The sequence below is a fragment of the Corvus kubaryi genome, unplaced genomic scaffold (genome assembly GCF_017639235.1).
Source record: "Corvus kubaryi isolate FWS band 111438036 unplaced genomic scaffold, C.kubaryi_AGA036_p1.0 37334, whole genome shotgun sequence".
Classification (NCBI taxonomy): Eukaryota; Metazoa; Chordata; class Aves; order Passeriformes; family Corvidae; genus Corvus; species Corvus kubaryi.
In genome coordinates this window covers 15,416,601-15,428,975 of record NW_024581108.1, presented here as the reverse complement: position 1 = coordinate 15,428,975, position 12,375 = coordinate 15,416,601, and the positions used below count along the sequence as shown (strand labels likewise).

Genomic DNA, 12,375 nt, shown 5'->3' with positions numbered 1-12,375 from the left:
TGCCTGGAACACAATGGAACAGTTCAGAAACTGCAGGATTTCATACTCCCTTGTCTAGCTCTCATCCTCTCCTGTAAACATCTGCTTCAGGCCCATCACCACATACTGGTCTAACCAGATCCTTGCTCTGGCCACATGCCCGATTCCCCACATGGCACCGTGTCAGAGCCACTCACCCATGGATCAGCTTGACGTAGGAGTAGCCCTCCACCAGCACAAAGCTGCTCCAGTCCCGCAGCAGGGACGTGAGCGCCGAGTGGGAGATGCGGCACTGGATGGTGCTGTAGCGGCCGTTGTTGCCCGGCGTGTGCAGGTGCTTGGGCACAGGCCTGCAGGGTGGGCAGAAAGTCATTTCAGAGCTGCAGTTTCTCTTCTTCCCCCAAAACCCACAGAGGCTTTGCTGCATCCATCCTACTCTGACTGGTCTATCAGCCTTTTTCCTCCACAGCAGCCAACAAACAAGCACCTCCCCTAATCTCACAGTGGAGAGAGCCACACTCCCTGAGTGCACTGGAATCTCCACACCGCAGAAAGCACATCCCTTGTATGCCATCTCCCTCCATGCAATAGATGACTATTATTCACATAACTCTGCAACTAGGACCAGCCTCAGGTAGGCAGTACTTTTGGGAAAGACATTTTCCAGCAGCAAACAAAAGCATGTGGGTTAGCTCCCAAATGAATGGTCCCATACCCCCTGCAATCAGGAAATCAAAATCCAAGAGGGAGCTGAAAAACAATTTATCTTCCCCCTCTCAACAAAGATGACTTCCTAACCTACTGTCCCTCTCAGATAAACAAACCTTCAGCATCCATTAGGCTCCACTAGTGAAACCCTTCCCTTGGCCATAGGCACCTGCAAAAGAGCTGCAACTCCTCAGCTGGGCTGAACTGGACACCCTGCTTTCCCAGGCTGGCCCACAGCGTGCACATGAGCTCAGCCCTGCCCATTACATACGTGTCATGCTCCAGAAGGATGACTATACGATGCATGTGCAGCCATCTCTGCCAGAAGTTGGCATCCATGGAAAGGATAGGCTTCCAGTAGGAGGCAAATTGGGAATGGCTTGAGTCGGACCCACTGTGCTGCAGAGATAACACCTGAGAAAATGACAGGACAATATTCAGCATGAAAGTGCTCTACTCAGAGAGAGTAAGAATTTCTCTAGCAGCTGAGCTGTTGTAGGCCAAGAAGGCCACATCCCTGGCTTTGGGTAATTTCCTCTGAACAGAGTAAGTCTGCTCACATTGAAACACAGTGCAGCGTAAGCAAAAATAAATTAGGCTCCTAAAATGTCAAGATAATTAGGAATTTAACTACTTAGCATCAAGTAAATCAACCACGAAAAAGATGGCATATGTAACTGTGTGCCTTCTGACTGAGAAGGGGATATATGGCTTGTGTCAGCAAAGTAATTAAACACTGAGATTACTCATCTGAGAGTGCTCAGGCAAATAGGGTGCCAGAAAGGGTGGCATTGGGCAACTCTAATAGGTTTGTATGGTGACACTGGTTCCACCAACTATAGCAACACTGCTGACATAGAAATACAGTGGTGGTTAGCCACAAGATGAGATGTTCCAGATATACTTTGGGATACATAACCCTACACAGGGAAAATGTACTAGGCAAATCTAAAGAAGGACTTAAACAGTAAAACAAAAGGAATAATTCTCTGAAATTAAAGCTCCCCTAACTTTAGTATCTGCTAGTCCTCTTCCATCTATGCCAAGGACGCTGGTAGCAGGGAACAGATAATATGCTGGCTCTTCTGCTTAGTGAGTTTCAATGAGTTTGAATTTTGCAGTGGAAACTATTAGCTCATATTTTGTTTCGTTTCTGCTGTGCAGATGGCAAGTATCTCTCTTGCACCTTCCACATGAGTGCTCAGAGCAATGAGCCTATTAAACAACTATTCAGCACATCGTGTATCTTCACCTGACAGTACTGAGCTACATCTCCAGGGCAGTGGTTGCACTGCCAGCAGCAACTCCATGCCTATGGGGCATCCACTGAAAAAGCACAGCAAAAGCAAGCGTGTCAGCCTTCCCATTGGTCTCACACATCACAGCACTACAGGAGGTGGTTTCAGAGCACACTTAGGAGACTTGCTGCTGGGCTTAGAGCTGTAGCTGCATCAATGGAGACATAGGGCGATGTCTCAGAGGGGGAAAGGCATAGCATGGGATGTTGACTGTACCACACCTGAACTCTCTGACTGAGCAGGATAAGATGAAGACAAAATGAGCAAGAGATGAAGCCTGAGTACAAGAACAGGCAGGGGAGACAACCTGTCCCACATTAGAGAGAGAGGCAACATACCGGAGTGGTGGATCCTGGGGGGATGTAGAACAGGGGCACACCATTCTTGGTGCTCTCAGGAATGGTAAAGTGTTCTGGGACTGTGTCAAAAGACTGCAGATGTACCAGCATCTGATCTGTCTGGTTGATGCTGTAAAAGAAGAGGCAGTTAGCCACAAAAGCCTGTGCTCTCCCCCTTGCTGCTCCAGTCAGCGCAGAGCTTGCACACACAGCATGCCCTATGTACTGGGAGCCCATCTGCACCAACAGAGCTTCCTTGGGAAATGCTGGAACTCCATGCCCAAGTACAAAGAGTGTGTTAAAGGGGCTTCAGTGTAGCAGCCTCATCCACACAGAGGATGAACAGAGTTGGAAATGAAGTGCTAGAAAAGGAATCTGCCAAAGAGTTGGATGTAACAGTCACCCTGGCCAAGAAATGGTTATGACCCCAGGCACTTCAGCCCCAGACACGTGTGATGTGTTTGCTGCTCCTGGTGTGACCACACAGCACAGCTGCATGGGTGTGCTGTAAGAACACATGACCTCCATGGGATGGCAGTCAGAGGTAAGGTTTGCATCCCAGGATCCAGATTCAGGAGCAGCCACACCATCACCCTGAAGCATCCTTACAAACTAGATCACAGACCAGTTTGAGTCTTTTCCTTGGCTAGACAACAAGCTTGTTACCAGTTGTGTCCCCTCCTCAGAGCACATTCCTTCTGAACCCTGGGTTGGGATGGCCACCTGAAAAAGCCTCATGCCAAGGAAGGAATTACTTGTTTACACTGGGCACTGGAAACTGCTGGGCATGGTCCAGCTCACCTCTGCAAGGTGTTCCAGAAGCGCCGGATGACTGTGGTGCGGTACAGACTGGTGATAGGCTTCCTCATGGTGCAACTGATGTCATGCAAAATGTCATAGCTTCCCTCCATTGTCACTTCCACCCAAGTGCTGCGTTTTGATGGGTCCAGGGGCCAAGGTGTCACAGCTAAGTACTCAATCCTCATGTTATGCTTCCAAAGCAGCACCAGTTTCACCTCCAGCTGAGACCCACCTGCATGGGAGCAGAAGAGCAAGTTCAGGTGTTCCATACACATCTGAGCTTTACGTCTGATCAGAGATTCATGAGTACCATGAGATCATTTGATTGCTGAGGGGAACAAAGTGATCTAACTGCTTGCTTTAGCTGAAGTCACTCTCCTCTCCACCTAATGGAGGCTTTGCTTGCACTGAGGCGTTTGGTGAAGAGTTCTCAATTCTTTAAGTGTACATGTAATACCTGCACTAGGGAAGGAATCTGAAACTCAGAGGAAGAGCTGACATTTGCAATGGGCTCTCTTCTTCACAGCCTCATCTTTGTTTCCAAGAAAACTGCTGCTTTGCACAGATGAGCAGGGCCATTAAAGTATAAAGTTTTGTCATCCACACTGCACAGAGTTAATCCATCCCATTGCAGAAACACAGCCATCTGACGGACACAGATCATAAACAACCTGGAAGGTGAGGCCTAATTCTTGAATTAATCTCTATTCATCCTGCACAGACTGTATTTCATGCAATCTAGAACTTCAGTCTTCAAAGCTTCTCACCATGTTTACATTCTCTTCCCAAAGTTGTTAAGAATGAATATTCACCTATTCTTCAACCTGTATATTTTTACCATTTCCTTTCAGCAAGCCTAATAAGATTAACACTAACACCTGACAGCAGGCCTCGCTGAGCCAAAAGAGCAGAGACCTGTCCCATTCCTGCTGACTGTGCATGTGTATTTGTACTAAAACATCCCAGGGAAACACATGACCATGCTGCGATTTCAGCTGCTCGATCATCTATTCTATGTCCAGCCTGCTCTGTACTTTGCCAGACTTGCAGCGTTTGTGTGATAAGTGATTGGATGTGCTGGAAACCTTCTGAACAGATCATCAGCCTGGATGCTCTGTTTCCTGCAGAGTTGCATTTGCTGCTGTCAGAGGCACATCATGCCATCCCCTTCACAGGCTGAGCTCCACTTTAAAGCCATCTTTTTGCTCTCATGGTCCCTGCTGGGAGGTTCCCTCAGAGCACTCTTCCCCCATCAATGTTTAGAAGAAACCTTACAGAGTACATGCCAAATTCATGCTTGGTTGTTCTTTTGATTAAATCATTTTTATTCTGAGCAGCTTCATTTCCATAACATTGACAGGGAGTGTGCACTACCAATAAATCCTTACTCAGTTTCAGCTGTTACTGTGACAAAACATTCATTCCTCTTAACAGACCCAGACCTTCCTGCACCTTAAGAACTCACCTTTCTTGAAAAAAGATGATCAGAAGTGTATACTGTATTTTACCTGTACTTCATCTGGGGGATTAGTAGGATTTTATTTAAGGTCACTAATATTTTATACAATGGATGGTTTGTGTTATTATAATTGCACTTGCCAGGATTGCACCATCTGTTGTTTCCTATGAAGATTGTCTAGTTTATCAGAGAGGCTAAACAAGAATTTATAAATTCATCTCTTTTTATTTCATACTGTCACCTCACTCTTATTGCTTTAGGGCTCATCCACTGCTACTTGCACAATATTTTTGTTCTCATAATAAAGCCTTTCTACTTCATCAACAGAAAACATGATAAGTAAATTCCCACATTTTTGCTTAGATCATAAATGAAAATATTTCCAACTTTCACCTCTGTTTCCATTAGTCATCCTGGCTTCACTCCTATGATCCCACACAAGCAAAACTAAAAACACAGGCAAAATATTTACTTAGTTTGAAGTTACACCTAGATGAATCTTCAGCTTTTTCTTACTGCAAAGCAATCTCTTTCTGTTCCTGACTTTATAGATAATAAAATTCTTCCTACTTTGATTTCCTTCACAAAGTCCAGCTCTGTTTTTTTAGAAAACTCACTTTGTCTTCCTGATTCCTGTCACTAGAGAATAGCCATTCTCACTGCCCAGCTATTTTTGGTGCTGGACTGATTCACAGAGGAAGATGATGTTTTGAAAACCATCCTCCAGGCTGCCCTCAACACAAAATGGCGAGAATTTTTTTTTTTGCTACAGAGGGAGATCCCCTGACAGTGTTCCAGAAAGTAAAAGAGCTGGGCTCAATTATGCACCATGGCCCTGAAGCTTCTTTTCCTTCCATACTTTCCAATCCTTTTCCTTTCACAAGTACTTCTGCATTCCTAACTAACCAAGCTGCCTCCTAAATACCTAAATATATAAAAATCAAACAGTGAGGGTAACCAGAACACTTATAAATATCACAAACAACCTCCCCAGGCAACTCTGAGCACAAAGCTAGCTATTTAATCTATTTTGTCTTTGGTAAAGTGAAGGAGAAAAGCGACAGTGTCAAAGTCCACAACTGCACTTTTTTCCTCTCGCTTCACAGCCAGCTGGCTCCTTACCAGCCTTTAATTGGCAAGTGTTGGCAATCCAGGTTAATTAACTGTTCTTTGTTATCCACTTCTCTGTAGAATGGCTCAGAGAGCCCTGATTAGGCAAACATGTTTTTCCTTAGCAAAGGCAGTACTGAATGTCTAAAATTCCTCAACTCTACTTTTACCTGTTAGCTCAGCAAAATTTTAAGCAACTCCCCAGAGCATTTAGCCTTTCCAAAGTATTAAATAACATTATCTGCTACTAGTCTGAAGGCTGCATAGAAGTACACTCTATATTTTTGATACCTCTGACATTTCATTTTCAAATTTCTTCTAAAAAATACACAGAAAGTATTTCTGGCTCAAGGAGCCCCTGAGCTGCAAAGAGCTAGAGAGGGCTCAAAGGAAGAAAAAAGGAAAGCAGAATAGAGATTATCATCATGTATGTTTACCCTGCTCTTACTCCTGTGCACCTGCCCACAGCTATTCACCACAGAAGGTAACTCTGACCCAGCAGCTGCTCTTCTGCTCTCTGCTCTTGTAAAAATGGGAGACCAATCCATTTAGCACTCCAAGGAGTAAAAGCCAGCAGGCAAATACCTGGAGGAAAATGCAGGGAGCATGGTAACATGTTGTGATATTTCTAATACATTCCTCCAGAGTGCAGGAATTCACTGCTTTACAATATCCTGAGCCACAGGTTGTAGCTACACCTTTGTGCAAAAAAAATACAATGTGAACTTGTCTGACTGCTTTTTGAATGATTCATACCTGGTGAATGCTCTTCCAGCATTTCTGTATAGGACTACAGTCACCAAAAGCACTTCAGCATTGCTGCCAGATTAAAGAGAAAGGCTTTTTATCCAGCACTGTTCAAGTTGTAAGTGAACTTGGGCACAGAAGAATAAAAGACACTGAGTGTGGACACGAATGGACTTGTCACACTGTTTCACAGACATTCCTAGACAAGGAGAGTGCAATGGATCTAATCTGCCTGGATTTAAGGGAAGTAATCTCATGGCACACCGACATTAGTGAAAGCAATCTGCAGACATTACTGGAACAGCTGTCTCACCGGGAAAACTTAGCAGACACTTACTTTTAACAGAAAATTTCTGAAACAAGGAATTAGGGAGATTCCTAGAAGACCAACTTTAGAAATTATCCCACCTAATATGATTGCTAGCAATCTTCCCCCCAAAAATGGTGATTTAGATCCATTCAGTTTGTAAGATGCATCAAGGCAAAAGAACTGCAATTCCCAGGCATCACAGTGGAACAAGGAGGTGAACTGAGCAAAATGAACTTAAGAGTACTATCATGTGAAGGACAGCACATGTAGGGACTCCTAAACAAACAAAACCCAATAGAACACCCCCAAGGACTCATCAGTTGAAAGAAAAGGTGCATGAAAGATTCAGAGATTTCTGCAATACAGTCGTGGAGAATGTTCACATGATTCCCAGTCTATCAGATTTGTTATTTCACTTCAGAAGCAAGGAAGTGTCAATGCTGCTGAACAAGGCACTGATAAAACTACACTTAAAACACTCTTATCAACTGTTTTGAGAAACATGAGATCAAACTGAAAAGAAAACAACTTAAGGGGAAAAAAAAAAGACCTATTAACCTGAATAAACAAAACAGAAAGCCTGCCCTTACAAAATAAAGGTGAAATACCTGCTTGCTTAATATTAACCTGCCAAAAGGTAGGTTACAAGGAGAAAGATGTCCTTAAATATGTTTGTGGAAGGCAGAGAAGGCGGATAAATTTAATTAAAAATAATAGTCACACAGGTCCAATTTGGTCTCAGGGAGTTTAGAAAGGAAGCCAGAGAAAGAGCAATGAAGCTCTGGGACAGTCTTCCAACCAGAGCAGTGGCAGAAGGTATTTACATGTTTTTTAGGCAGACCACAGTAAATTCACAGAAAACATCACATGGCAAGTTTGGAATGGTTTGGGAGAGACTTTGATTCTCTGATGTAAAACACATTCTGTGTACTAATAAGCTTGCATTTGGATTTTTTCATCTCCCCTTCGGTTAAAGTACTAGCACTAGTCACAGCTGGAGATGGAAATTTAGGTAGGATTTACTGGCCCTCCTTAGGATAATCAAACCCCTCAAGGTCCCTAGTCAGCAGCTAGTTCTCACCCTCCAGGTGCCATGTCTAGTGAGTCAGGTGAGAGAACAGGATCACTGGAAGGTTTTATGGTCTTCTAGAATTGATCACGGTCCTGACTGATCTGACATTTTCACCTAACAATATCCTTGTTTCACCCAATTTCTTCCTTTGGAAGACTGTAGTTCGGAGGCATTAAGCCTGTTGTACCAAAGGGCTCAACTTTGCGTTAGTATTTTGGAGGGCATCTAGCAAAGAACTAGAGAGGGATGAAAAAAAAGAGAAATATAGATGAAATCCCAAAAAACTCTGCAAACCCCAGTTCTGTCACTAGTTTCTCTGCAATTGTGGGGAATCATTTCCAAGATACAGTGCTTCACTGGCTGTCTCTCCCCAGGCACAACCACAGAGAGCAAGCCTGGCAAGTGCATAACCACACAATATTGGGCAGCCCTGCAGCAGGCAATTATTTGTGAAAACAGAATTTGGGGAAAATGGCTCCTTCCTCCACAATACCACCACTCTGCTGAGATGGCAGATGCTGTGCTTTCCTCTAAGCAGCTGAGAACAGAGTCCTATCTGAGTCTCCAGCCCTTAAGGCAGCAGAGTCACCTTTGGTGATGTTGACCTCCCGGATGCTGTAGCCCTCGCGCAGCCGGACCGAAACAATGCTCACGAGGTCGGCGTGCACCTCCTTCTCCGTGTGCTTCTTCCTCCGCATCGCCAGCGCAGGGTTGCTGCTTGCAGACACCAGGTGCTCATTGAACAGCCTGTGCTGGGACACTGCAAATGGCAGGGATGGGTTTGTGAGGGAGCAGCTCCCCTGAGCCCCATCATGCAGCAACAGGCCTCCCCAAGAGCTTTATAAAAGCTGCCAGGAACACTCGCTGGCCTGAAAAACAGTACATCCTTCAGGCACCACTTACAGCCACTCCTGATTCTGCAATACAGCAAACAGGTTCATCAGTGTGGCCAAAAGGCCTGGGAAAGGGACAGGGTGGGGTGACAGGCACTGCTTCCTCTGGGACAGCTTTTGTGACAAGACACACATTGGAATTCCACATCCAGCCTAGACAGGCAGAAACTGCACATCTGTTTCAACAGTCACACAGCAAGCGTTGGGGCTTTACGGATTTCCCTGGAAAATTTTAAGTTCCCAGGTGCTTTTTAAAAGATATCAGGATGTGGAAGACTTGAGCTTAAACCACTAGCAGCTGATCTTTTTAAGATTCAGCATTTCCAAGTCCCAAGCTAGCTCTCTTCAAACTTGCCAGTTTACGTGGCTTCTGCTGCCAAGTTACAGAAAGCAGATGGCACCAGCATATCGCTGGGACATGAAAGGGTGTTTCCATGTTTTACTGGTAACTAAACTAAGCTCTCCTGGCATACTCTCAGTCATTAATAGTCACAAAATAAGAACAACCAGGAGAAGCATTTGGGACAGTTCTCAGGGGTCTAGTTTTTCAATCCAAACTGCCATCTGCAAGCCCTGTTAGGACAAGCTCTGCAGAACATCCCTGTCTGCAAGCTAGCCAGTGTGCACGGAAGGGTGGGCAAGAGCTTCTGACCCCCTCCAAGTCCCAGCACAGTGGGCCTAACTGCAGATTGCTAAATCAGGGGAATGGTGGAAAATGGGGCATTATTTTTCCCTGGTCCACCCAATTCCTGGAACCAGGAGGGGATTCACAGGTGGGGCTGTGTGACCAACTGTGCCCAGAGCCTACAGAAGGCATGACAAGGGACAGTATCAGCATAACCAAGCCTGGGGAGTCACCCCAAAGAGAGGTGCTTTAAGACACCCATCTACTGGAAGAAGGACATGCACATTTCTCACCACAATAATATTCTGGATTCAGGGACTCCCCAGTACGCAGAAAGGAGTACAGTAGAAATGCCTTGTGATACACATTCAGATCCAGGCTCAGGGGATCCAGCTCAGGGCACGTGGAGAGGTAAGCACCAAAAGTGGCCATGGCGATGAATTTCATCAGTTCCACATTGGGAACGTGGCCAAAGCTGCAGTCATAGGAGTAGACACCGCCCACCTATGGGATGGATAAAGGAGACACCTGAGTGACAACAGCAGTGCTGAAGACAAGGCAGATGATTGGTCAAGAATTCAAACAGGCAGAGAAGGCCCCCACTTCTCCTCTGGAGGTGACTGCCACCACCATCAATCCACCTGCCTCCCTCTGGTACCCACACTCCCAGGTACCAGCAGACATACCTGCACAAAGGAGCAGGCCACTGTGCCACTGCGCAGCTGGTTGAGTAAAGTCTCGCACACAGCCACGTCAGGGACACTGGTCACACCATCCGTAATTATTATAATACCTGTAAACAAGGCAGCATCTTAGTGCATCTTCCATCTCAAACAGCTATCATTCTCCCAGTAAATTCACCAGAGATAAAGCTTAGGCAGGGCAAAAGTAGAAGGAAAATCCTGAGGCTGGTTTAGAGCTTCCAAAGCATTATGGAGCTGGCAAACATCCTGATTAGGTACAGCAGAGCACACAGAAAGGGCACTGCTCTTCACACCCCAGGTTGCCCTGAGCAACAGTCACAGCTGTACTGCCTCACAAACTCCCCAACACTGACACACGTCACTTGGCACAGTGCTGTCCTCCCCATTCCCACCACCACAATTTGCCCCCAGAATGCAGAGTAAAAGGCTCTGGTGAAATTTCATCCCTAACAGAAGGGTCCATGCACACACCCGTCCTTACAAAATTAACCTCAGCCTACGGCAGGAGCAATACAGCCCTTTGCAAACAACCAGGCAAACCTTAACCCCGAGGATGCAGCCAACCTGCGCTGGAGTTGGAGGGCAGCAGCTGCAGGGCCAGGATCCCTTGCCGGACCATGCTGACCAGACCAACGTCAGCAGTGACAACAGACACGCTGGGCTTCCTCCCAGATGACTCCTGCACGTCACCAGGGCTCTCTTGAATCAGGGGGGATAAATCCACCTGGAAAAGTTTAAAAAGCCCACAAGGCCCCAGGGGGCAGATTTCAGCCTAGCTCTAGTCCTCGCTCTTTCAAACACCTTCGGTCTGGCAGTCCCATGGTACTCTGGAGCACCACAGCAGACTCCATTTGTAGCTTTAACTTTCAGGTGCTCTTAAAATCCTGGTCACTTGGGCTGCTTCGAACAGCTGGGCAAGGCTGCTTGAAGGTGGAGGGACAGCATGCTCAGAGCTTTATTCTAAGTTGATTTCTCACAGAAGGGGAGATATGAGACACTTTGGGGTCACTAAAACTCCTCTGTGGAGCAAAGCAGTTCCCAGTTAAAGAGATGGTGAATACCTCTTTCTCCCCTTGTCATTTAGTAGAAGCTGCAGCTATTCAGCATCTCCTTAATCTACTCTATTCAGCCCAGAAACACTGGAGACGCAGAGACAGCTACGTCTCACTCGTGAAGCTCTGCAGCAGAGGGGGAAAGAAGCCTCACAAGGACTAAGTCTAGTGCCTATGCATTTAACTCAAATGGCCCTTGTTATGCAGTGTTGATATAAACAAATGCAGGTAGGCTTCTCCTGCATCTTCTACAAAAAATATCCCCTAGGCAAAGCCTGAAATTTGTATAATTACACCCGTGAGAAACCTACTGTATTCATAGTCCCTTAATCCCCATAAGGCTCTGGCAGTTCAACCCTGTAATAAAATATTGCTTCATTTTTACTGCTAATGCAGAGAATGGCTGAGACCCCCCTCTGCAAAGCTACAGACGATTGGAGTTGGGAAAAGAAAACTAGAACTAACAAAACTTTTGCTATGCACAAATGGGAGCAGTCCGAGAGCAAAAAATATTGATTATCCATCACTTTAATTTGCCAGATGCCTTAAATTCAGATACTTGTTAACAATGATACAGCTAGTGCAACTTCAAAAGTGAATAAAGTTTCAGTCCCTGCCTTTCCCCTGGGGCCTCCCACCTCCACCCCACACCCTGTGGCAGGATTCACCAGTCCCTCTGGCCTGCAAGAGCGTCTCTCTCCTCCATTTGCATGGAAGAAGTTACAGGGTAGTTTACCATGAGAGAAATACTGCATCAAGCAGGAATCCACACAAAGCACTGCAAAACCACCATCTGGTCTCACTAGTCGAGGTATTTACTTCTGGCAATCTACTTTCTGTTTGAGGACTGGCAGTTTTAGCATTGAAACATACAAATTTCAGCTACAATGTGAGACTCCCAGCACTTCAGATATGCAACTGCAATTCACTACCAGTATCCTCTTGGTCATCTGATTTTGGGACTTTTTACTTCCTTTTTGCCCAAACTCTAATAACTAATGCTAATTAAGGACTACATAACCTCAGCCAGACCAACAATGACTTTGACTGCAAGAAGATCAAAAGCAGCATGGCCAGCAGGTTGAGAGAGGTGATCTTTAAATGTCCCTTCCAACTCAGACCGTACTAGGATTCTGTCATTAATATGCTGATACATATATCCATGGCTACTAAGCAGCATCTGTCACAGAATTCAAGGAGCACTTGAAACTGCACCAGCTGTTTATTCAGTTTCACTGCCAGTTTTCATGGTAACAAGTAAGTATTTTCATTCAAGAAA

At 45.5% G+C, this 12,375-nt stretch overlaps 1 protein-coding gene across 7 annotated transcripts in view; it reads right to left on the bottom strand.

The window, feature by feature from the left end:
- SZT2 (SZT2 subunit of KICSTOR complex) overlaps positions 1-12,375 on the bottom strand; it is a 54,680-nt gene that overhangs the window by 38,722 nt on the left and 3,583 nt on the right. For all 7 annotated transcript variants that reach the window (XM_042030469.1, XM_042030470.1, XM_042030471.1 and 4 more), the window contains exons 6-13: positions 10,609-10,768; positions 10,027-10,133; positions 9,634-9,844; positions 8,412-8,582; positions 3,125-3,356; positions 2,324-2,453; positions 959-1,101; positions 177-329 (exon numbers count right to left, since the gene is read on the bottom strand). In XM_042030469.1, coding sequence (XP_041886403.1) covers positions 177-329; positions 959-1,101; positions 2,324-2,453; positions 3,125-3,356; positions 8,412-8,582; positions 9,634-9,844; positions 10,027-10,133; positions 10,609-10,768 — 1,307 coding nt within the window. The remainder of the gene's footprint in view (positions 1-176; positions 330-958; positions 1,102-2,323; positions 2,454-3,124; positions 3,357-8,411; positions 8,583-9,633; positions 9,845-10,026; positions 10,134-10,608; positions 10,769-12,375) is intronic.